Source organism: Molothrus aeneus, chromosome 4 (genome assembly GCF_037042795.1).
Source record: "Molothrus aeneus isolate 106 chromosome 4, BPBGC_Maene_1.0, whole genome shotgun sequence".
NCBI lineage: Eukaryota > Metazoa > Chordata > Aves > Passeriformes > Icteridae > Molothrus > Molothrus aeneus.
Genome location: NC_089649.1, coordinates 2,176,313 through 2,201,544, shown reverse-complemented (window position 1 = coordinate 2,201,544; position 25,232 = coordinate 2,176,313). Strand labels below are relative to the sequence as shown.

Below are 25,232 nucleotides of genomic sequence, written 5' to 3'. Positions count from 1 at the left end.
GGATTTGGCTCCTGTAGGGCCTTACAGAATAAGCCTTAGCGCTCTGTGATCTTGTGCTGCTCCTTGCACAAATTCTATTTCTCACTATTCCTCCAGTGTCACTCTTGTCCCTGCTGAGGTTTGTCCCATCCACTGGGCTCTCAAGTGTTTTCTCTCCTGCTCATATTTAAATTTCAGTCTTTTTGGGTGACTTCTATGCCCCTGCAACATCAAATTGAGTTCCCCAAAAAACACACCACTGAACCAATTTTTTTATCCTTTATTTCTCGAATTTCCATTTCCACTTGTTTCTCTAGCTGCAATAATAATGGACGTGACAGAAATAACAGCAACCAAGGGGAATAAATGGAATGTGATGGAAAATGCTAAATTTTGTCATTTGAGCAGGACCCAGCGCTCACAATGTCCAGGAAGAAGCACAACCATGAGATAATCCAGGGGTTGCTGGGTGCCAGACTGGGTCTGCAGTATTTCAGTCCATGAGAGTTACAGGATGAGGGATTCCTCACAGGAATGAAATGTGACCACAAACAGGGTTCAAGCAGCCCTGTTCCATGGGGAACAGAGAGATTGCCAGAATCACAGTGCCTTTCACTCCGTCCCATTGCCTTTGAGCTCCTCCATCAGCAAATCCTGCTGCTTATGGACCCAGTTTCCTCCCTTGGCTGTGTGGGGAGGGGGATCCTGGGCCGGCGGGCAGGGGGCGGCGGGCAGGGCGGCCTGGCCCGGGGCTGGCTGGGCACAGGCGGGCCTGGAGCAGAGCTGGAGCCGGAGCGCGGCCTGGAAGCCGCGGCGGAAGCTCCGGTTGCAGAAGCCGTAGATGATGGGGTTGACGCTGCTGTTGGAGAAGGCCAGCCAGTGAGCCAGGGGATAGATGTACACATTGATCAGCCGCAGCTGCACGTCCGACAGGCTGCCGTAGTCCGACAGCAGCATCAGGCTCCACAGGGGAAGCCAGGACAGGGCGAAGAGCAGGGTGACAAGGACGAGCGTGTGGATGGCTTTCCGCTTCCTCCTCCACGCTCCCCGCTGCTGCTCCCGGCCGCGCTTCCCGGCCGCGGGCACGGCGGCGTGGCACAGGGAAACGCCGATCCTGGCGTACAGGAGCGCGATGAGCGCCAGCGGAGCCAGGTAGATGTTGGCAAAGAGCACCGTGGTGTAGGCCTTCCTCATGGCCGGCTCGGGCCACTCCTCCCGGCACCAGAACACCGGGCGGGTGGCGTTGCCCGTGCCCAGGAGCAGCTGGAAGCGCTTCTCCTGCCGCAGCCGCAGCAGCGCCGCCGAGGGACACATGATGGCCACGGCCAGCGCCCAGATCACCGCGATGGTGGCCACGGCGGCGGGGACGGTCAGCTTCGGCTTGAAGGGGTGCACGATGCACCGGAACCTGCGGCAAGGCCACCGGGGAAGCCGTGTGAGGAACGCCTCCTATCCCGGGCAGGGATGCACACACATTTTAAACTGCCTGTCTTTCATCCTCCCTGTCAGTTGCTGCCTGTGCAATCCAGCTTCATGGCTGAGAAACAAACCAATTCCTGGCAAGCTGGGATAGCCCAGTTCCACCCTCTTTAAGAGACACCGGTGGAGGAGCAGATTGCTCTTTAGACCTGCCCAGATTTTATTTTGCTTAGGATTTGTTGTGGTGTTGGGAGGGTTAATGACTGGGCTCAGGGTGGTCAGGGGGCCAGGGGAGATGACAGTGGTGGTTACAGACTGCAGCATCTTACCTGTCCATGGCAATAGCAACCAGAGTGAAGACAGAGGCAGAAACAGAGATGCCTTGGACCATTCCGCTCATCTTGCACACCAGGCTCCCAAAGGGCCACCCTGCAAGGAAACATGCATTTTGGAATTGCTGCCATCTCACTGCAGGACTCTGCTTAAAATCATTCGCTCTCATCTTCCATTTCCTGAGTACAATTATAGACTCATGGGGTGGTTTGGATGGAAGGGAAGATCATGGAATTCCAGCCATGGCCAGGAACACTGTGCCATGGGCAGGGACACCTTCCACTGACTCAGAATGCCCACAGAGCCCCCTGGACACACGCCCCTGGCTCTCCCCACCCCACGGGCAGCCAGCCCACCTGCAATGATGTTGTCCAGGAGGGTGGTGGGCATGCAGAAGAGCCCCACCAGCAAGTCACTGACGGCCAGGTTCAGGATGAACAGGTTGGTGACCGTGCGCATGTGCCTGCTCCACAGCACGATGAAACAAACCCCCCCATTGCCCACCATGCACAGGAGGAAGATGAGCAGGTAGGAGGTGATGAAGACAGCAGCCACCCAAGGCTGGTGGAGGTAGAAGTCCACATAGGAGACATTTCCTTCCAGGTAAAGGTACTTGTACGTCCTGTTGTAATTCAGCAAATCCAAGTGAGGCCAATCCAACGAGGAGTTTGAGTCCATTCTCCTCCTTGTGTTCCAATGTGCCCTAAAAGATATTTGTAAAGAGGCCATTTTAGTCTGCTTGCAATTGATCTGAAGCAATGTGATGATATTATTATTATTATTATTATTATAGCATTGTCATCTCTTTTGGGTGCACTATGTGCTGAAATTAGTGTGAAACTCACATGCACCCTGGCAGCAGTGAGGTGGCTGAGCAATAATCACTAAAAAGTCACTAATTCCAGCACTGAAAAACAGGGATTAAAGCTTTCTCAAGTGGCACAAGCCTTCTGCCTGCAAGTAACTAAATCCAGCCCCATTTCATGGACATGAGATGGTTTTGTGTGCAGCTGGATGATTTAATTCCCTGCTCACAAGCTACCCAACTCCAAGGCTGCAATCAAGAAGGACCATGCAGTGTCTGAAACATGCTGAGCTTCAAGAGAGCTGGGTTCATTTCCAAGCAGCTAACTTGACTTGGAGGCAGCATTTCAAACTCTTTCCCACATATATTTTGTCTCCCAGATGAGGATGCCTAAAGAAGCAGGGGGCAAAATTAATTGGTGGCAGCAGGCATGAAATTAAAGTGTGAGCACAGGTGCTTTCAAGATGCTTCAAATTCCTTAATAGAAATGGGATTTAAATTTAGGCACAAGTTATCTGAATCCTGATGAGCTTGTATGAAAGCTCAGCAAAGCCTCTGCAAGTGCTTTACTCTCAAGAAGTAAGTGCAGTAAAAAAAAAGTATTTATTCTGCTGTGCCTCAGGTTTGGAACAAGCAGAGCAGTGAAAACCCATCATGTTCTGCTCTCTTGTGCCTGTTCAGAAATCAGCAGCAGTGCAGTGTCTTAATGGGTCTGTATTTTACAGACTTATTAAATGCCTTCACAGCAAGGCAGGGAGACAAAAATCTGGAGTCCCTCACCCAAAATCAGCTGCTTGTAGGTTTGAACAAGTGTAGGAATAGTTGTACATTCTGTGGGGATGTCCTTACAGACAAAGGCTTATTTATCTTGATTAGTTTTTACTCAACATGCTTTCAAAATCATTGGAGGTGATCTTATTGAGATATCTGATGAGCCAGATGCTTTCTCCAGCCAGAGCTCAGAGTCAGCCTTGTGAGAAATGCTTTAATGCCCATTTTCCTGATCCCTCAAGGAAGCAGCACTGGTGCTCTTGCACCCCAACCTGGGCTCAAGGTGGAGAGCTCTGACAGAATGCCAACACGGATATTTGACAACACGAGTTCACACTGCTCCTTTAATCCCAGACCTGGAGCTGGGCTTTATAAATCCCAGGAGATGCTCTCACCATTAAAAAGCAGCATTCCTGTTGCTCCCTTTGCTGCTCTTCCCCACATTACTATTACTATTATTATTATTATTACTATTGCCCACTAATTTTCTGCCATAATCTTCTGCCTCCCAAAGGAGTTGCTTTAGGGAGACACTGTGGCCAGGGGAAGGTGGCTTTTGGCTCTCACCACATTCCCAGTCCCCATGCCCAGCTGTCCCTGTGCTGTCCCCAGAGGTGCCTTTCCTCCCTTACTTGCTGGAGTTTGGCTTTTCCAGGGGTCTCTGATGATCTGAGGCACAAGTTCTTGGTCATGCCATGACAGGGCTGTCCCTTATCACACTAAAAACAGGAGAAATAATGGTTATTTTGGATACATATTTTGTTTTTTCTCTCTGTTTCTGACACTGTGCTGTGAGGCAGCAGTTTCTAATCTCCTCAGTAATGATCTCTGGAATAGTTTTTGTCCATAGCTGGTAAACAAGAAGTTGTAAACAGCCTTGAGGCAAAACTGGAGCTGAGTCTCTTCCCAGTTGCACTAATGAAATTTTGGTTGTGGCAGGCATAGGGAAGTGGTTGTGCAAACACTGCAGATGACAGGAAATGGAAAAGCTCCATGGATTTCTATTATCCTGAAGCTGAGGGGGAGGAGGATTGGCTGGAAGGAGAAATTAAGCCAGTGCCTTGTGTTTTCACAGGGACCTTGCCTGCTAAAACAAGGGGTGATAAATAATTGAGAGAGGCACAGAGGACAGAAACATAAATCATCTAAGAAAAGGGAAAAATTATGCAATACCTAATTGGTATAAGATGATGAATAACAGTAATCTGCTTCCACGTGGTAACTTGATAAGAGCAAGGCCTCCCTCCTTCATTTAATACACCAGAGAAAATCTGCAAAGGAATAAAGTGGGAGGGAGGCTCCCAGAGTGCAAACTGCCCCAACCCACAGTGGGCTCCCAAACACAGGAGGCTCATTCCCTGCTGGAATCCCAGACACAGCCTCCATAGACAAATACACAGTGTAACACCTCACAGCCTGACCAGGACAATTGTGTACCTCTGGCTAGAGAAAAACAGTTTTCCCTCGTTAGAGCAGCAGTTCCAAGCCATTATGAAGTGATGCCATTGTTTTTATGTTGGGCACATGGAAGAAATCCCCTGGAGCAGCCACCACTGCCTCACCCCCGTGCACAACCTGCTGGGTTTGTCATCTTGATATCTTCATTTTTATGTGTGAAATACCCTCACAGGATCCTCTGAGGCTGAAACAAAAATAAGGAGACTTCAGAGATGGGAGGAACAGCAGGAGCATGTAGCTGTACATGAAGAACATTCAATGTGGTAAGTGCTAAAAAACCTGTTCTTCCCTTGTCCTGAGCTCAGTAATGGCACAAGAACAGAGACTTCCCAGGGCTCCCAGTTCCCAAGGTTTCCCACTTTGGAAAATGATCCCTGGTCTGCTGAAAAGTGAGAAATTCCCAGGAGCAAAACACAGCCCCTGAAGGATGGCAAAAAGAACAGGACATTCGTCTGTGATTGTCTGAGAAATAAGGGAGAGAGAAATTTATGGATCATCCTCTGCCTCAGGGAACCAGGAAGGGAGCCACTGACTAAAAACCTGAAATGCTGTTCCACAGGGACCCTGTGCACAGCCCATGGGATTCTGGGGTCCTCTTGGCTTCTCTTTCAGAGCAAGGGGGAGCTGCAGCCACCCCAAACCCCCCATTCCCAGTTCCACAGGGAGTGGTGCAGGAGGTGTTTGGTCTGGGCCATGCAGGGCTTGAGCTGGGGACTCTGGGGATATTTGTGAATTAAGGTAATAGAACTTACTCTTTAAGTATTTAACTTTTTCATCCATCAATATTTCCATCCTATTTTATAGGACATACCTCTGAGTGGTTCATCTCCAAATAAGCCCAAATATCCCAGCAAGTTTTCAGCTGGAAAGGAGAAAGGAGCTGTGGAAGAAAACACACCCTTAAAAATAGCCAGTTGCAATCAAATCATTCTTTCTTACTGACATTGACTTTCATAAAGAAAAACAAGTGCACCTTGAGAAGCAAATTTCTCATTTTGAAATGGGCAATCCCAGGCAGATGTGCCAATCTCAGAGCTGCACACACATCTCCTCTCAATGAGCTTAAACTGCTTATTCCTCCCCTCAGAGTCATTTATCTGCATAGTCTGAGCTGGGGCCACAGGAAATAGTTTGTAGGTATTTCTTTTTGAAATAGGTATTTCTTTCTAAAAGATCTCAAACTTCAAATGATGGAGAACAAGGCTATCAGCAGGATGACTGGAATAAACACCAGACTTAGCTGCAGATTACTCATCCACTTGAGCTGGGAATAGAAAGCATTTCACTCCAAAGCCAAATTGTAACTGTAAATCAGGAGATGTAAATGGCAGGTGAGGCATTCACAGCAAGTTGGTAATGGCTCTGTATTTTTATACATATATATATTTATATATAATTTCCACCCTACTTCATTAGAGCCAAGGCTGCTTACCTATTTCTTATCATTATGATCCCTTTTTTTCCCTTTACTTCATGTTTAGTCAACCTTTAAGCTTCTAAATATATTTTTTAATTTTTTTATTTGATGCATCACAGGCAGTTTTAAATCTTAACTAAAATCTCAGCCAACTGCTCGCTGAAATCAGGTTAAAGTAAGATTTCCACACCCAGGCACACTTATGCCACCACTTTATTGAGAAGCCTGGCAAGCAATAAGATTTTAGCTGCCTTACCTTGGAAGCAAGTCCCCGTTTTAAAAGCTTTCAGTAGGAAATTACTCAAGTTCCCTGGGATTCAGTCTCCAAGTAGCAGTTTCCCATCCATCACTGGAAACTGGGCAGGGACCCCACAGAATATCTGGACTGGCCACAGCTTTTTCCCTGGAGAGATGCTCCAGCAGTTCAGCAGTGAGTGCTGGGGTTTGATCTATAGGAAGAGCTAAATCAATGATCCTTGCTGGGCTCTTGGCAGCACTAAACTCCCCACAAATGGGACATGAGCCTCCTAAATTGCACCTTTCAGCTCAGCCTGTGCTCATGAGTCACTCCCTGACAGCCCTGTCATTTGGGGCACTGAGACTGAGGGGAGTAATTGGGGAGCAGGTAGATAGAGGTAAAAAACACCCCTGGAAAGTGGGACAGTCATGGGAGAGTCTCAGTGGAGGACAGGATTGGCAAAGAACAGAAGTGCTTAGGGGCCCATCAGCCAGTGAGGGCTAACGCAGCAGGTACAGGAGACAGCTCTGCCAGCAGGCAGTTTGTGTCCCCCCAGAATGGGGGCACAGAGGATCCTGTAATCACTGCCAAGTGAAAGACCAGAAAACCCAAACCTATCCCAAGGCACAGAGCACACCACAGGCGTTCTTTGCACCAGCCAGAGCCACGGAAATGTTTGATTTCCATCTCTTTTGGCACAGAAGTGCCATTGCCCTCTCTGAGACAGGCATGAGAGCAGACAGCCCATGACCTGGTCACACAGGGCACCATGACTTACAGCCTGTCACAATAAACACCATTTTACCCCCACCCAAGCTCCTGGGCTGCAGAATATTGGATTATGCCTCACTAGGAATTGGGCAGAGCAGCCTGCCTGGCCCAAGGGCAGGGCAGGTGAGCTCCCTGTGCAGCACCCTGGGGTTGGATCCTTAACACTCCACCTCAGCCCATGCTGGATTTGCCCCGAGGCAATGCCTTTAGTCTTAAATAAGTGCACAGGAGAAGAACTGGCTGTGGGGGTGACAGCAGAGGTTTAAATGCAGTGTCACCTCTGCAGAAAGATGATGGTTGTGGAAGGGCTGAACTCTCCCTGTACCTTCCTGCCTTCTGACTGCTCCCTTTACATCACCATCCACATCCACACAGGGGTTTTAGGTAATCATTGATTTTTTTTTCCCGTGACCTGCTCTTGAATTTCCATTTGCTGCTGCCTCAGTGACTCAGTTTTAATTAACACCAAATTCTAAGCCTTACCTGGATAACATGGATAGGTACCTCTGATTGATGTCAGGAATTTGACACGCTGAGAGGTTACCTGAGAAACCTCCTGGTTGGACTCCAGTTGAAGCCAATTCTGCTCAGTAAATGACAGCTGCAACCCACAGCAGTCCAAACAGCAAGGACTGCAAGGAAGTTTTCCTTGCTAGGATTTTCTTTTGGAAAAAAACCCCAGCAGCACAGATCCTTTCTTTTGGGATGAGGTGCCATCTTACCTGCCAGCCTCAGGAAATGCTCAGAGTTACACTTGTTTACACCCCTTTCCCCAGCAAAACACCCCAAACTGATCTCACTGCATTTCAGACTTTGCAGCCCCTGACAAGGTTCAGATTTCAATGCTAACATGAGCTACTTCAAGCTCCAGACACTTTCCTCCTACTGGAGGTACCTGCTACTGATATAAGAGCAAAATAAAATGATGTGAACTTGTCTTAACCACTGAAAAAAAACAAAACAAAACAATCAGCCCCAGGATCTTCTTTCCCCAATTCTGGAGCTCTGCAGAATGCTCCAGCTCCCAGCCCAGGCCCTCCTGCAATTCAGGGGCTGGAACCCCAAAGGCAGAGGCTCAGGGGCACCTGCTGCCATCCCCATCCCAAACTGCTCCTTATCCCAGCCCTGCCCACCCCGGGCAGCCCAAGGGGGGCTGTTTCCAGCCGGCAGGTCCCTGGCATCACCGGGATTCCGGGGCAGGCAGTGCTGTGCCCCCCTGCCAACCAGGGCACCTCCAGCGGTGGCAGCAGCATTCCAGCTCTCTCTCTCTCTCTCTCTCACACACACACACACACACACACACACACACACACACACACACACACACACACACACACACACACACACCCACCCACCCACCCACCCACCCACCCACCCACACCCACACCTGTTGCTCGCCGAGCTCCCGCGGTTTTCCCCAGCTCCCAGCTGCAGCAGGGAGGCAGGAGCAGCCCAGCCCCGGGGGAAGGCAGCCCCAGCCCGATCCCCCCGGGGTACCTACCCCGCTTACAGCTCCGCCGCCGCCGCCGCTGGCTCCGCAGGCAGCAGCGAGGAGAGGCTGCAGCCTCTGCTCCCGCAGCCCCTGCGGCTCCTGCCTCAGGCAGGGAGGAGGGACAGGAGGAAGGAGGGAGCCGAGAGCCCAGCCCAAAGCCAGGCGCCAAGCCCCGGGGCTTTGGGGGGTGCCCGGCTGCAAGAGTTTCTGGGCTACGTTCCATTGCAGAGCCTCCCTGCTCTGCTTGAGGCATCCCTTGGCCTTGGGAAGCTCATTCCAAGGGTCAGGAAGTCACAGTTTCATGGTTAAGAGCTTAATTCATGGTTAAGAGGTAGAAATTAAAAGGCCATTTTTGTCACTATCTGATGTTCAAGACTTGAATCCTTTTCAATTCTCTTGTCTTGCTGAATTGGGACTGAAAACTTTGGGCAGACAGAAGTTTGGAGATAGGGCACAGAGCTGGTGCTGTTGGCCAGTGTGAAGAGCTTGTGGACAGTTGGCTAGCTGAGAAAGGTCACGTAGACATGATACCGCTGGTCAAGTTAGAAGGAGACAAGTCTAGGAGTCAGCAGTCAGTGTCCAGTGATGGGCAAGGACATTGTGCCCTTGGTGCAACAACAGGATAGAGGAGAGGATCTTTTGCCAAAAATATGAGGATAGTTTCAGCAGAATAATCACAAGAATGTAGAAGTAGTAACAAAATAACCATAAGAATATAGAAGTAGGCGTGGTTGACCGATGAGTAATTAACCAATAATGAGCTCAGCTTTGCAATATGTATAAGCTTCATTAACACCAAGATAAATATGTGTGACTATCAATAAAGTCCAAGACTTGCTGATCACTCATATTGAGTGCTGCTTTTCTCCCGCTGATCCAACAAAATGGTGACCCCAGTGACGTGATTCCTGTAATGGCAACCACGGTGGATCGGTGTAGGAGTTCGAGTCCTGTCGCAGCACGGACGGCCAATAAGCACCGCTGAAAAAGGGAAAAGTGCCGTGCCCTAGGTGACCTCAACGGAGAGCCTGGCTGATACGTGCTGCCAAGACCTTGTGGGGCTGCAACAGCGCTGACGTTCTTAAAATGGAAAGAGAAAGGCAAGCAGCATATGATTTATTTACTTGCTTTTTACAAAAGCGTCAGGTTAAGGGCATAGAATTGCAGAAAGAGCTTCACGGGTTGTCAGCTTGCGGGTATGCACAGGGAGTTTTTCAAAATCCTCATACAGTACATGAATTAACAGAGTGGTATAAATTTGGGGACAAGATGTGGTAGGCAGCTATAGATGAAGATAAAACTGCAAAAAAAGTTGGGAAAGCAATGGCGAGTTGTGCATGATGAGTTATTACAATACCAGGCAGAAGAAAAGGCTGCTAAACAAGCTAGCATAGCACATGATAAGAATAAGGGTTATGGGGACTGATTTAATTGTCCTTTACCCCCTGCCACATCTACAGTTATCTTGCCACCAACATCAGCTCCTGCTTCAAGCAGCAACTCACCCCCTGTGTGTGCCACAGCAGCACCGTCTGCACTGCCTGTACCATGGCCAGACCCTCCATCTCCTCCTCCTAGTAATGAGCCGATCCCTGGGCCAGAGAGTGACCTAGCGGGGGCCGTTGCACAGGAGCGAAGGAAGGCATGGGCAGCGGTAGCAAAAGATATCATGGACTCGGGGGATAGAGAGGCTATAGCAGCAGCTATGGATGTTGCTTGTCCGGTGATATATTCACCCGTGGCAGGGGGCAGGTTTCAAGCAACAATAACTGCTCTAGACTGGAAGTTGTTGTCACAATTACGGTCCACAGTTAGTCAATTCAGGGTAACCAGTGAGCCCACAAAACAAATGCTTGATTATATCTGGGGGACTCAGGTTTTGCTGCTGGCTGATTGTAGAGGAATAGCAAAGCTTATCTTCACTCAGCATCAGCAGCTCTTGTTTAATGCACACTGGCAGTCGCTCTGTCAGGAATGTATAGCAGTAGCATGGCAGCCAGGCGACCCGTTACATGGGATAACCCTAGAGGAGCTAATGGGTCTAGGGCCTTTTCTTCGGACAGAAGCACAGGCGTTAATTGGTCCTGATAAATGTCGGGAGGCTATGCGCCTGGTGCGATTAGCTATAGATAGGATAAAAGAGCCAGGCGGGATCCCCTCTTATATGGGAATAAAGCAAGGAAGAGATGAGTCATTCGGATCTTTTATAGATAAGGCGGCCAATGCTATCGAGCTGGCAGGAGTCCCTGATTTCATGAAGGGTACTTTGTGGAAACAATGCGCACTCCAGAACTGTAATCAGGCTACAAGGAATGCATTAAATACCCTAGGAGCTAATTGGTCTATAGAAGAAGCTTTAGAACGATTGGCAAATGTGCCCGTAGGAAATCAAGCGATGTTAGTAGAAGCTATTAAGGAGTTAGGAGTAGGATTACAAAAACAAGCAGCAGCCTCACAGAGTCAGGTGTTAGCTGCTCTTGCACTCCTACAAGCAGCGGCAATAAATACTCCACGGGCTCCATCTCCTGGCCGATTCAAATGTTACCAATGTGGAGGTCTAGGGCATACGCGACGGGCTTGTCAAGCAGCTAGCGTCTGGTGCCAAAATTGTTGCTTGGATACCCACAACACCGGAGCTTGCCGACGCTGTTTGGGAAACAGGAAGGCCAGCGCGTCCACCAGTCGCCGCGCCCAGACACAAGTAGCTGCTGTCAACACCTCAGCACAGCTTCCCTTCAACCAGCCACCGCCGGGAGCCTCGGGCTGGATGTGGCAGCCTCAGTAGCAGTAACATTGATGACCACCCAACCGGAAAAGGTTCTGACTGGAATAAAGGGACCAATCATTATTGATGGATTACCTATGGGAGCTTTGCTCCTGGGACAGTCATCGGCCACCATGATGGGATTGTTTGTTTTAGCCGGGGTAATAGACGCTGATTATACGGGGGAAATTTGTGTCATGGTGCATACTCCTTTTCCACCTATACAAATCGAGAAAGGACAAAGGATAGCTCAATTGGTTCCTTTGGAACAAATGGCTAAAACTTTACCCCCTCAACAATCACAGTCGAGAGGGGAGCGAGGGTTTGGTTCCACTGGAGGAGTTACTTTATTAACAATGAACCTGAATGATCGACCTAAGCGCACTGTAATAATGGAGTATCGGGGTGGGAGGCAAACCTTGGAAGGTTTATTAGATAGTGGCATGGACTCCAGCATTGTTAGTCCAGATTTCTGGCCCCACAACTGGCCATTACAGCCAACCACAGTGACAGTTACCAGGGTTGGAGGCCTAACACTTGCAAGAAAATCACCCATGTTATCCATAACTATTGATGGAAAAACTTTGCGGAGTGTTTTCTCAATTGTACCTTTGCCCCCTACTGTGCAGTGCCTCATTGGTCGGGATATTTTGGCTCAAATGGGAGTAGTGCTGACAAATGAGCACCCTTTGGGCTAATGGCCATTGTGTGGACTTTCCCAATCCCATTAACTTGGACCACGGACGTTCCAGTGTGGGTTAAGCAATGGCCGTTAAAAAGGGAAAGTCTGGAACAAGTTCATGTACTAGTACATGAACAATATAAGCAAGGTCATTTACAGTTGTCAACAAGTCCATGGAATACCCCTATCTTTGTTATTAAAAAGCAGTGCCAGAGAAGATCAGGGTGACGTGGCGAACTTATGCTGCTGTTTTAGTAATCTTCACCCTCTTAATAGACAGTACAGACATTGCTGGAGGAGTGGAAGCCCTTCAAGTATGGGCCCCACTTCAGTCCAAGACTAACATCTGGGTCACCCTGGCAAACTTAACTAACCAGGAGGCTATTTGCCTGTCATTATCCTCTCCCGGTAATCCATTTACAACCTGTTTGATTGGGTTACCAGCGGATCCCTGGCCATGCCCCTCACATGTAGGACCAACAATGCTAGGGCAAGTGTAGATAATTGAGACCAATGGGTTTCCTTTTTTCCCATAGCACCGCAGGAACCTCGAGATTTGGAGCTGTCAGGTTCAGTGATGGCAGACGCATGTCTTAATTTCAACCATAGAAGCCAGCTGCCAGCCAAGAACCATTCCACTATTGTAACCTCCAGCATGGCTGTCTACCAAAATGCAACAGCCTGGTGCAATTATACCACTAAGAAAGTATCAATCTCATCAAATGACCCTATTCAATTGCCAGCAGGTTACTTCCTGGTATGTGGGGACTGTGCTTGGCCCGGTATCCCATCAATGCTGCACGGGGGACCGTGTACAATTGTATGGCTGTCTCTACTTACACCCAACACGTCCATGATACTGAACATGAGCTGCCACCATCATCAAAATAAACGAATGGCTCATGCATTTGCTGCAGACTGCAAGGACAATGTAAAATTTTGGTCCCCAGGGGCTATAGTTGCAGCATCTTTCTTGGCTCCAGGGGTATCGGCAGCAGGTGCTCATGCCATTTTAAACAAGTTGGGATGTTGGCTGGCTAAGCAAACCAATGCCACCTTTTTGGCACTTTCTAGTCTTTTGCTTGGTGTTGATTCTATTCGCCATGCAACGCTTCAAAATAGAGCTGCAATTGATTTTCTTTTACTTGCACAAGGCCATGGTTGTGAAGAATTTGAGGGCATGTGTTGCATGAATCTTTCTGATCATTCACAGTCCATCCACTCCCAACTCTCTGACTTGCAGAGGTTAACTGGAAACTTACAGGTAGAATCGGGTTTTGGTATTGATGAATGGCTCAAATCTTTAGGCCTGGGATCATGGTTACGCTCTATTGTTAGGGTCAGCTTATAGTGGGCATTATAGCTTTGTTAGTACTAATAATTTTGCCGTGTTTTTGCATGTGCCTACAGAACATGGTACAAAAAATGATATCTGCTGCATTTAATCAGACCATGCTTGTTCAACAGAAAAACGGGGGAAGTGTGGAGAGCTTTGTGGACAGTTGGCTAGCTGAGAAAGGTCACGTAGACATGATACCACTGGTTAAGATAGAAGAAAGCAAGTCTAGGAGTCAGCAGTCAGTGTCCAATGATGGGCAAGGACATTGTGCCCTTGGTGCAACAATAGGATAGAGGAGAAGATCTTTTGCCAAAAATATGAGGATAGTTTCAGCAGAATAATCACAAGAATGTAGAAGTAGTAACAAAAAAAACATAAGAATATAGAAGTAGGTGTGGTTGACCGATGAGTAATTAACCAATAATGAGCTCAGCTTTGCAATATGTATAAGCTTCATTAACACCAAGATAAATATGTGTGAACTATCAATAAAGTTCGAGACTTGCTGATCACTCATATTGAGTGCCGCATTTCTTCCGCCGATCCAACAGGCCAGGATTTCAGGGTGAGTGCAATGGTGCTGTGACTCCTGTGGGGCTGGTTCTTTGTGAGTGCTGTGCTGTCTAAATGAACCATTTCTGACAAATAGAGGCAGGAGCAGGGGAAGAATCTCTTCCAAGGTATTCTGGGACACTCAAGGAAACACAGCAAGGACACACAGGTGACAGAGGAGAGGGGGGTCACTGAGGTTCGAACATGAAGCCATTAACCACAGAAACAGTGATTACAGTCCATATCTTACCTGAATTTGTGCATTTGATCTCATTTGCACTTCCACTTCATAAGCTTAGGATTTAAAATGCTTTTATTTGTTTTGTTCTGTGACTATTTGGGATAATATGATAACATTTCATACCAGAAGGTGGTGGCCACAGCCAAATCCTGAATTTCCATCACTTAGCTTATTGTTTCAGTGGATTTCCTTATGGGGATTCAGCCTCTCTCTGACCTAAAGGTGGCTTTTTGTCACTTGGTTTGCTTTAAATGCTCCCTGTGCCCTTTGTGTCATTTGTCCAGCGAGGACCTTCCCAAGATCTGTGCAGCTCCTTACGCCGACAGCATTTTCTCACTCCTTTGGATGAGTTCTGGACCCTGGAAAAAGGAAAATCCCTGGGAGCATCAGTGTCAGGAGGGTGGCTGGTGTGTCTGTGACACGTTCAGTGCTCATTAAGCTGTGACTGCACTGGCGCTAATTAATGAGCACGAGAGCAGCAGGCCGGGTTCGGCCGAGCTCGGCTCGGTTCGGCTGAACTCGGAGCCGCTCGCTGCATTCGGAGCTCAGCTCGGTTCGACCGACCCCGTAATGTTCAGGTTGGTTCGGCTGATCTCGCGTTGGTTCGGCTTATCTAGTTCGGTTGGGCTTATCCAGTTCGGTTGGGCTTATCTAGTTCGGTTCGGCTGAACGCGGTTTCGTCCCGTTCCGTTCAGTTCACCTCAGCTAAGCTCGGATCGATTCGGCAAATCGCGGCCAGAGTCGGCCCTTCGGGTACGCTCGGCTGTTCTCGGCCACACTCGGCTGTCGGCGGCTCCACTCGGCCACACTCGGCTCTTCGGCCGTACCTGACTCTGCTCCGCGGTGCAGTGGCGGTCGGTGGCGGGGCCCCGCTCCCCGGCCTGAGCCCCGTGAGGGGACAGAGCGCTGGGACAGCCGCCTCAGCCCGGGTCACCCTGTCCCTGCCCGGCCCCGCGTCCCCCGGAGCGTGCCCTGCGGCGCAGAACGCGGCCTTTGGGCCAGGAGCGGGGACAATGCCCTTGGCTCGGCAGCAGTGCCGGGAGGCAGCGGGCGATGCCCTCAGGTGAGCGGCCGGAGGGGAGGGAACTGGGCCGGGGGCACCGGGGCCGGGGCACCCACAGGGGGCCGGGGCTGCTTCGGGCGCTGCTGCGTGGGACCCGCTGTGGGTGGGACGGGTCTGTCCCAGGCCTTGCGGCTCTCTGGGATCGTGTTCCGTGGAATAAAGCTGGGGCTCGTCCCAGCTGCGGGGACAGCGCTTTATTGTGTGAGAAACAAAGTTCACTCTTTAGAATTTTTACACGTTTGTTAAGGGATAAAAGGCAGCGTTGGGGTGCTTGGCTGTTTGCCGGGAGCACCCGGTTACCTTAAACCGTGTTCTCTATATTGTGTTACATTGCAGTGGTGTGAGCATATTCATTATAGTTTATACATATTCAAAGAGTCCTTTGAGTTTAGATGTTCTTTTGCTTGGTTTTAACCTTCGTGCCATCTTGTGGATTAAACCAATATATTTTATTTCTTCCTGTGGTGCCATCCTGTTTTATTTTCACTCCCTCGTTATTTGATAACGAGGGTCAATAATTTTTTCCTTTATTTCAGTGCTCTGGTTTCTGTTTCTGTTATCTTGTGTTTCAGATAAGATTGTCCCCAAATGTGGGAAATCACCTAATTATCTTACACCATTTTCTGAGTTACTTGCATGTAAAAGCATTTTAACATTTCACAGTCTCTATTATGCTACAGTCTAAAATAGTATCTATTACACTGCTATTTATAAAAGCTATGCAGGGCATACATGAACTGACAGATTATACTTTATCAAGAGCAGTAGTTACAGATTGTACTCTCTCAGGATTTTTGTGGTCAATAATACCGTGCCAGAGCTAATAGATAAGTGCCAAAGGCAATAACTGCATTTGTTATTTATATTTCTGGGGTGGGCTGAGCTCTGTTTTCCGGAAAGCAGTGGGATGGGTGTCCCTGTGCCCACCCCCCTGGGTCCCAGAGAGAAGCTGCTCCTGTGGCTGCAGCTGAGGGGCAGTGGGAAACCTGAACAGTCCTGATGGAAACCGATGCAAAACCAGGTTTTGTTGGGTTTGGGACTTGCCATTTTCCCCTGATCCGTGTGTTTTGCCTTAGGAAACAGGAACTAGGCACCAAGACATTTTGTTACCCTAGAAGGGACGAGTTTATTTGTGTTTATTTCCTGAGCCACCTGGAACGATTTGGGTCTCAGTTGGCACCTGAGAGCCTCCTTCTGTGTCCTGGGTGGGGTGGTGGCTATCAAAGGGGTAAAAGTTGGAGCAGGAGGGTGGGTGGAGAGGAGAGCAGTGGCTCTTTGGGGATTTGCATCTGGAAATGGCCCTCAGTTTCCTGATGGGAGTCCTGGAAACAGAGCTGAGAGTCCCTGAGCAATGAGGATGGTGCAGCTGGAGTGCTGAGAGTGCAGAGGCTGCAGTGGGTGTTGTCTGCTCGGTCTCCCGATGTCCCATCTCTGATGCTGGGCTGGCACCCAGGCACCTCCCAGGTCTGGACACCCTCAGGGCAGGGGTGGTTTTGAAATGTTTTAAATGCTGCAGCAGCTCCCTCAGCTTGGATGAGTGTGAGGATATCCAGCGCTTCCTTAGGGCTTGGAGCATGGCAAGGGTGCAGGGCTCATGGTCAGTCTTGTTTAAACCCTTGCAATAGCAAAATATTTTAAAACAGAGACTTTGAGGAAATAACATCGGTGAGTCTGTTGCAAGGATAGGTACAAGCTGTCTTTATTAAAGATCCACACTGCTGGATGTTGTGTCAGAGCACTCTGGGGACAGAAGGTGTCCCCAAAGCTTCATTAACCCCTTGTTTTCTGCTGGTAGGGCAGGGTGTGAGCCCAGCCTCGGGGGCTGTGTGGCTCATCCTGCCTGGAGCAGGGACACCCCGTGAGGCTGAGCCACAGAGGTTCAGTTGTTGGAGCAGCTGGGGATCTCTTTGTGCCTGGGAATTGTTGTTGCTGCGTTCCTGTCCCAGCTGCAGGGTTCCCTCAGAGCCTGTGCCCTGCAGCAGCACTGGGAGCTCCTGTGCTGGGCAGGGAGCAGCTCTGGCCTGGGGCTTTCAGTCCCATCAGCGTCCATTGAAATCCAGCGTTTGTTTTACTTCCATCGGCCTCTCTGCTGTGCCACCCTCGGTGCCAGGGGACAGAGCTGTGGGGAGGCTCCATCCCATCTGTACCAAGTGCTGCCAGCGCTTCCAGCAGCACTGCTGGGGCATCAAGGGCTGCCTTTGGAGCCTGGCTTTCACAGAGGGTTACACACTCTGCCCTTCAGCATCCAGCTGCATCCTACAGCTGCATAGTTCAGCTCGCAGGGAGCAGAGTCAGCTCTTGGGCCCAAACCAGGTTTTGTCCCACAGAGAGCGACTGAGCTTCCTGAGGTAGCACACAGATGTGCACTGGCCTTTGGGGCTGATAGTGAGTGCTGCCAGGTGATTGTGATAAGGTTGAACTGAAGCTTTCTTAGAAAAGCCACCAGCTGTAAGGAGAATCTATGGAAAACAGGTGGTTGGTGCACTAGCTGGTAGTAGGTCCTGGGCTTTTCTTCTTCTTCTCTTTAACCTGTTCTTAAGAGGACCCCAAAACTGCAAAATCGAAAGGAAGGGGGATGTGCGGGTGAAAGTTGCTTTTCATTTTTTGAAGTGTTGCTGTGGATTTTGGTGTGTCAAGTGGCACTACCAAAACAGCATTGGAATAACCAAACTTCAGGACTCTGCACTTAATTCCTTGAATGTGTTTGTGTGGGTGCAGGAAATGCCAAATCCCAAGGCAATTCCATGTCTGTAACTTCAAGTGCAACATCTTTAAAACCAAGTGCTCAGTGTGGGCTTTCCACGTGGATGCAAATGGTCAAAGGCCTCTCTTGTGTTCCAAAAGCAAAAACCCTTTCTCTGTGAGGTTTTGGAGGGGATTCTCTTTGGGATTTCTTGTGATGCAGCATCCTGGGTGTCCCTTCCTTTGTGCAAAGTCCAATGGTAAAGGATGGAATGGCTGACACGTGGGGTCTGGGATAAAAATGGTTCTGTTAAAATTGGGCAGAGAATGCAATAAGAAAAATGAGCATCCTTTCAATGTCTGAAATAGTCAGGAATAAAAGTGCTGGAAAAGGACACGTTTATGTTTGAATTGGTGTCACCTCTCATGGATAAAACCCCATAGTGAGCAATCAGAGCAGAAGTATGAGAGCTGGGATCCTTTGACTTCCACAGTGGACTTAATTTTCTTTTTCTCCTCTCTTTCAAGGCAGGAAAAATCATCAAACTCCTCCCATCTTTGCCAAAAGCTTTGGTGTTTAAGCAGCCAAAGGCAAGAGGCCTCAGCACCAGGGGTCTGCACTGGAGGGCTCTGGTCCTGCCCATGCTGTGGGGCGAGTCAGAGGGACACAGGGCTCCTCTTTTCCTCTCTGCTGGGATTAACTGCCATGGGAATGCTATTGCTGACAGCCCAGCCCCAGCTGTGTCTGCTGGAGAAGGGCAGAGGTGAAGAGACAAATGCCAGAGTTCCCTGGGGATGCTGGAGTTGTGGTGTTGGCTGGGCCCTGAGGGGCAGGTTGGGCATTGTCTGTGCACCCAAGGACTGCTCTGGGGGTTCGGGAGCTCTCAGTGCATTCCCAGCTCTGCCAGGGCTGGCAGCCGGTGCAGGGCTGGGTGACAGCCTCTGCTCGGGCTGGGGGCAGGCACTGGCCCTGGCACAGATGCAGGGGCAGGGCTGGGAGGATTTGGGAGCAATGGGAGGAGAATGAGGGATGGTGCTGGGCACAGGGGTCAGCCTGTGCTCGTGTCAGCACAGCCCTGCAGGGCCCTGGCATCTGGGAACAGCTCCAGCTCTCCTGGTGCCCAGGGATGGGCTCTGAGGGACTGGGTTTACTTGTGGCTTTCCAGGTCAGCAGGAACAAGGGCAATGTGGTGCCAGAGCTGTGGCCCATCCCATCAGGCTGTATTTCCCTCTGGGAAAGCAGAACAGTCTCTGGGCTGAGGTGAGTTTCCTGCAAGTGCTTAGAATCCAGGGAAAAAGGAGTTCAGGAATTGCATCTGCTGCTGGGAACAATGCCTTAGGCTTGCTTAGTTTGTGTCTGTGAGAAGTGGGCTTTGGGCTGGAGAGGTGCTGTTGGCAACAAAAGATGGAGTCAGTCCTCTCCAGGGATGTGCAGTGAAGGACTGAGTGGGAGGGAAGGGGAGTATTTAGAAATGATATCAGCATTTCTCCCAACATTGGGATGGAGCAGTGATGGGGGTGGTTGGGTTTGCTCTGGGCCTTGTTATTCCTTGTGCAATTTTTCAATTCTGTTGCATGATTTATTATCCAGTATCTTTCTAACAAAAACTGACAGAAATTTAGGTTTAGGATTAGAACTTAGGTCCATTCAGTGCAAAATCTTGCCAAGGCTGGAGGACTGGGATGATGGCTGCTCTCAGCAAAGGTCACTTATTAATGCTGTGTCAGATTTCCCTCAGTGCTGGGCAGGAAAGGTGAGGGTTTGGATCAGGAATTCTGCAAACAAGGCCTGGGTGATTGTTGATTTGTTTTGTTTTTCAGTGAGCCAGGGCTGGCACAGGGAATCGTGCAGGTACTGATCTGGCACCAGAGCTGCTGCCCTTTGGAGCCATTTTAAAGGTATGATCATAGAACATTTTGGGGGCTGTTTTCAGAACTCTGGGTTTCAGAACTCCTGTCCCCAGCCCGTTGCTAACCCTGAGACATCTGCTCTGGTTTCAGGCTGTCCTTGCTGGAGCAGCCTGGTCCCTGCCATCCCCAAGCCCTGAGACACAGAGGGAGCCCTGTCCCAAGTGGCCTTTGGCACCTTGTCAGGAATGTGGCAGCAGCCCCGGGAGCAGGCTGGAGGTGAGAACTGGGTGCTTGAAACTGAGGAGTGCTTATCTGGGGCTGGGGGGAAGGGGGAGGAGTTTCCATCCCCCCTGGAGCTTTCCTGCTGGGATGGGGCAGCACAGGGAGCGGAATTAATTGTGCACCTCCCACGGGCATTGCTGGCCTTGGTGTCTGTGTTGTGCCATCAGACCGTGGCACTTTACTGCTGTCACTGCCACTGCCATCCCACCTGGGGGCTGTGCCCTCCTGCCAGCCCCACACAGGAGCTCCAGGGGTGCCTCTGTGCTCTGTTGGGAGCGTTTGCTGGGAATGTGCCTCAACCCTGGGAGTGTCCCTTTGTCCCTGGGCTGCCAGACAGAGCTTTGGGCTGCTCAGGCTCAGGGTTGGATTGCCAAAGGCCCTGAGAGGGAGCAGCACAGGGAGGGTGCTCAGAGAGGGGCTGGCAGAGCCCAGCTGGCAGGCTGTGCTGGGTGCTGCAGGTGGGTGTGTGTGCACTGCAGGGAGTGAATGTCCCCTTCCCTAACCAGCCCTGCAGATCCCAAGGGCTCCTAGAGCAGGATTTTATCCCTTACTTCCCTTTGTGGAAATTCATTCTCCAAATTGCCATGAGCAATTCTTGGATTTCTCTAGGAGAAAACCTCCCAGCAGAGACAGATTGCAATGGAGGCCAGAGTTGTGTTTGGAGCAGGGAGTGCTGAGAGCTGTGTCTGCCTGTGCTGCCACAGCCTGACCACAGCCACATGGAACAGCCTGGAAAAGGGACTGGGGGAGTTGCTGATGCCCCAGTGAGAAGAACACAAACTCACAGCCATTCAGCCTGACAGTCCCCTCCACCCAGAGCTCAGGAGCTCAGCACACATCCTCAGAGGTAAGTCCAGCAGCTGAAGGAGCAAAAAACCACCAAAAAACAGAAGAAAAAGGTGATTTATTTTGCTCTAAAGTTATTTCGAGTTGTTATTAAAGCCTAACCAACATTTGCTCTTGATTTTGGTTGGGTGAATAACAAGCAGTGGGCATAGATGATGCCATTCATGTAGCTGAAAACCTGGTGTAATCTAGAGGAGATACAAGAACTGTTTGTGTAGGAAAATGTGAGGGGATGTCAGGGGGAGTGAGGTGGCATTTTTGAGGGAATTGCTGAGGTAATTGAAGGGAGACCAGCAGACAATTTCCCTGGGAAATCCGAGGCCCCTGGGGCCCACAGCCAGGACTCTCCAGGGCTAAGGGGTCAGCACTGGAGACTCACTGTGTCCTCCTTCCTTGGCAGCAGCCAGCAGGGAAGGGAGAAGAGGATCCCTGTGCGATGAGGCTGGAGAGAGCGAGCAGAGGAGCAGCCTCGGGCTGGAGAAAGGCAAAGGGACCAACATGGTGTCACCAGGGCACCTGTGAGGAACAGAATGGACACTTGGAGGCCACATGGAGGTGAGGAGTGGATGGTTTGGGGCAAAATGTGAGTTAATCTACAGGGAAATAAGTATGGGATATTATGAGGGAAAAGCTGAGGTGATGAGTTCACCCAGCCTGGCACAAGGTGTGTTTGCACAGGCTGGGGCCAGAGGTGAAGGTCAATCCAAAGCCAGCCCTGCTCAGCCTCTAAATCCCAGGATAAGTTGTACAGGCTGAGGGATTAAAAATACATAAAAATGAAACCAAGAGCATTAATGAGAATCCTGGGAATCCCATTAACTTGTTGTCAAAACTCCTGACACAGTTTTGAGTTTTGATGACAAGAATGCATTTCTTTATATGGATTATTCACTGTGTGAGATATGGAGTTTATTTGGACTTTAAAGCCCTCATGGTGGCCCTGACACTGCTCAGGAGCTGGTAGGAAAAGCAGAGTCAGAGCTCCTGGCAGGCACAGAGATGCTTTCCCCCATAGTGGATTGTGGAGGAATTGTCTGGGACCTGGATTGTCCCTCTGGGTGATGCCACTTGCTGTGGTTTGTATAATTCTGTTCATTTTATTCCCAAAACTTCCCAGCCCAGGGGTTTGAGCTGACAGGGCAGGACAAAGATTGTTCTCTGTGTGGTGCCCAGATTTGGGGTTCCCTGTCAGCTGTGCTAGATCTGATGAATTATACCCATAGCCCCAACTTCCCTGCTCCATTCCCACTGCAGTAACCTCACAGTGCCCCATGGAGTGTGGGTATTCCCATGCAGAGCTGCTGCCTTGGACAGCAGCTGTGTCAGGAGCCAGCAGAGCTTCCAAGGAAGCTCAGCAGCACAGGGACAAGGACAGGGTTCTATTCCATAGAACTGGCTATTTAGAACCCTCACCCCAATGGTGTCCCTGGGCTCACTGGACAGAGCTGCCTGGAATGGAGCTGATTTCACTCCCCTGAGCTCCAGGATAGAGAAGATGCAGTTGGTGTTTTAAAGCAGGAGAAGGCAGTGGCCAGATGTGCTCCCAGCCTGTGCTGAGGCAGCCCCTGTGCCCAGGTGGGGACATCTCTCCCTGCAGAAGCTCAGCTCCTTTCAGAGCCTCAGCAGTGGCCTCTACAAATTCTTTTCTCTCAGGAAAGGGATGTGCATCTCTGTCTTCAGCACACCTCCAGTGGGACCTAGCTGTGAAAGCTTTCCATGACATCTGCACTTCCAGCTGGATCCCTGGAAAACTCCAAACTCCATCCCACTGATTTTCAGGTATCTCTGAGGGCTGCTGCCTGGGATTTAATATCTGTGGGGGAAGATTGCCTTGGCTTTAATGCTGCTGATGGATGATGGCCTCAGGCTGGGGAGGAGGGAAGGGATTTGGGGTGGCTGGGACATAGCTGGCAGCTGTGTGGGAGCTCTGAACCAGGAATTGCTGTGTGAGCCCCTCTGCAAAGGGCCCTTGCCTGCATTCCCAGTAATGCCAGCTGCTCCTTGGGGTCCTTCTGGGCTGTTGGTGGTCTCTGTCCAGGTTGAAGCATTTCCACGTGCCTGGTCAGAGCAGCCCCTGGCCGAGGAGCCACAGTGCAGGCACAGCTCCTCCCCTGCAGATCCCAAAGACACGAGGTGCTGCTTGCCTTTCAGGAGCTTCTGGCCTCCTCCTGCCCTCCGCTCCCAGCCAGCTGGGACACACTGAGGGAACACCAAGGAGCATTGCTGGCAGCGAGCAGGAGACCCCGAGGCCTCTGGGCCAGAAAAACAACCCTGGCCTCAGCAGCCAGCATCATTTTGACCTGGCAACACTCACCTGCAGGAAATACCCCACCACTCTCCAGAAGAACTTTGGCCATGGAGCAAGGTAACCCTCAGGACATGTCTTGTTCCTGGGGAAACAAAGGGACATTGTGGGAGCACATTTACAGCTGCTGGGTAAATCCTGGAAAGGGCAGAAAAACCAGGGTTATGGGGAAGAGTTTGGTGCTGACATGTTGAGTGCCAGCCAGTTCTGCCCTACAGCCATTGCAGGGGCTGGTGTGTAAAGCAGCATTAGCAGAAGGGAAGGAGCTGCATTTGTAGAGGAGTTCTCTTACTGGCAGCAGTCATTCCCATCCCACACAGGACCTTTGGAACAACCCTGGGATTGGCTCAGGTGTTTGGAGCAGGGTGCTGAGAAGGCCAGAATTCCGTGTTCCAGGTGCAGCTGGGCCAGTCACTTCTCAGCATTTAACTCAATGATCCTCATGGCTCTGGAAATAAAGAACAAATAGTTTCCACTGGTTTTTTAACACTGGGGTTTTTTCCCTTGTGTTTCCCAGGGGCTCCAGTCCCACACCAGGCACAATCAGAGCAGGGGCAGCAACACCTCGGCCCCAGCGGCCGCTCCCGGCCGGGGCGCTGCAGCCCCCGGGGGTGCGGACACGGAGCAGGGGCTGCGGGCGCTGTGGCTCGTAGGGGAGCGCGGTGCTCGTGGGGTTACCGGGCCGGGGGGGCTGCGGGGCGGCGCCGTGTCCGCCAGGGGGCGCCCCGCGGGGCGGGCGGTGTCGCTGAGCGAGCGGCGATGCCGATGGGGTCCTGGGGCCGGTACGGGCGGTCTCCGTGTCCTTCCCGCTTCCAGCCGCGATCCAGAGGCTGCTCCCGGGAAGCGTCATCCTCCTGGCGGGCATAGTAGTGGCACAGCACCGGTTCCTTACCGCCAGAGCATGCCTGGAGCCCCAGCGGGACCCAGCCCTGCACTGGCTGCAGCCGGAGTGGCAGCACCTGTCCCGGAGCGGCTCTTCCCGACCGCGGCGATGCCGGTCCCGATCCCAGCCCCAGTCCCCCCTCGATCCTCCCGCCCCGGCACCCATACTCGGCTCGCCAAGGAAGAAACTGCTCAGCCCGGCTCCCACAGGAAATACCAACAAAATCAGAGCCCAAATCCCTGGGCCCAGATCCCAGTCCTACCTGAGCACCTTGGACCCTGCGCAGTACCAGCAGCAGACCCCGATCCGGATCTCCGTACAGCGCTCCAACCGATGCTCCCGCGGCATCCCGAGACGAGCATCCCACACAGAAAGCGGGACAGGGGCGGATCCGCCGGGTTTTTTGGGTGGGCGGGGGGGGAGGCGGGGCCCCGGGGGCGGGGCCGGCACAGGTGCGAGGGGCGGGGCCTGCACAGGTGTGAAGGACCCCAGTGCGGCTGCACGGGGCGGGGCATTGGGGGATTTAAGGCGCGGGGAAGAGCTGGCGGCGCCATTTGCTCCTCGGCGTTGGGTGAGGGCGGTTTCTGCCGGCCGGGGCCCTATATCTCTTTTTCTCTACGTTTCTTTACTTCTGCGTTTCTTTCCTTTTGTATATCTTTTTCCCTTTACCTCTGCTTTTGTTCCTCTCTTCCTCCCTCTCTCAAACCCCCCCTCCCTCCTCCCCTGTGACCGTCCCCCGCCCCCCCTCTCTATTCCCCTACCCTACTCCTCATGCTCTTCCTTCCCTCACCGATCGGGCTCCCCCCTGCCCCTTTTTCCTGCTTCCTTTCCCCCCCACCCCCAGTCGCTCCCCACCCACCCTCAGTCCTGCTCCTTCCTCCACCTTGCCTTCCCCCCAGCCCTGTCCCCTGCTGCCCTGCACACCCCGACCTCTCTCCACCTACCCCTCCACTCCCCTAGTCTCGTTCTCCATTCCCCCCCTTTTTTTTTTTTTAAATATGGGCTCACACTGCAGTGACCTGCCCCCCTCTGCTTCCCCCCGTCCCTCCCCCGTCCCTC

At 51.1% G+C, this 25,232-nt stretch overlaps 1 protein-coding gene and 1 long non-coding RNA gene across 10 annotated transcripts; one reads left to right on the top strand and one right to left on the bottom strand.

Moving 5' to 3' along the window:
* Positions 1 to 243: 243 nt before the first annotated feature.
* On the bottom strand, positions 244 to 8,802 carry LOC136556285 (neuropeptide FF receptor 2-like). 5 transcript variants are annotated; one of them, XM_066549398.1, is made up of 7 exons: positions 6,439 to 7,381; positions 5,577 to 5,645; positions 4,745 to 4,949; positions 4,481 to 4,578; positions 2,088 to 2,434; positions 1,728 to 1,827; positions 244 to 1,387 (listed from the first exon to the last, which is right to left on the bottom strand). In XM_066549398.1, exons 5-7 carry the CDS (start codon positions 2,407 to 2,409, stop codon positions 592 to 594), a joined length of 1,218 nt encoding a protein of 405 aa, XP_066405495.1. In that variant the 5' UTR covers positions 2,410 to 2,434; positions 4,481 to 4,578; positions 4,745 to 4,949; positions 5,577 to 5,645; positions 6,439 to 7,381; the 3' UTR covers positions 244 to 591. The 5 variants fall into 5 exon arrangements, with proteins under 5 accessions (XP_066405495.1, XP_066405494.1, XP_066405498.1 ...); XM_066549397.1 differs by lacking the exon at positions 4,481 to 4,578; XM_066549401.1 differs by lacking the exons at positions 4,481 to 4,578; positions 5,577 to 5,645; positions 6,439 to 7,381 and adding an exon at positions 3,940 to 4,026 and having other exon boundaries at positions 2,236 to 2,434; positions 4,745 to 4,812.
* Positions 8,803 to 15,060: 6,258 nt separating this feature from the next.
* On the top strand, positions 15,061 to 23,777 carry LOC136556284 (uncharacterized). 5 transcript variants are annotated; one of them, XR_010783613.1, is made up of 7 exons: positions 15,061 to 15,324; positions 19,828 to 19,905; positions 20,008 to 20,133; positions 20,749 to 20,986; positions 21,386 to 21,540; positions 22,639 to 22,764; positions 23,137 to 23,777. It is a non-coding gene; the product is annotated as an uncharacterized lncRNA (long non-coding RNA). The 5 variants fall into 5 exon arrangements; XR_010783614.1 differs by lacking the exon at positions 15,061 to 15,324 and adding an exon at positions 18,150 to 19,267; XR_010783615.1 differs by lacking the exon at positions 15,061 to 15,324 and having other exon boundaries at positions 18,159 to 19,905; positions 23,137 to 23,350; positions 23,611 to 23,777.
* Positions 23,778 to 25,232: the final 1,455 nt, after the last annotated feature.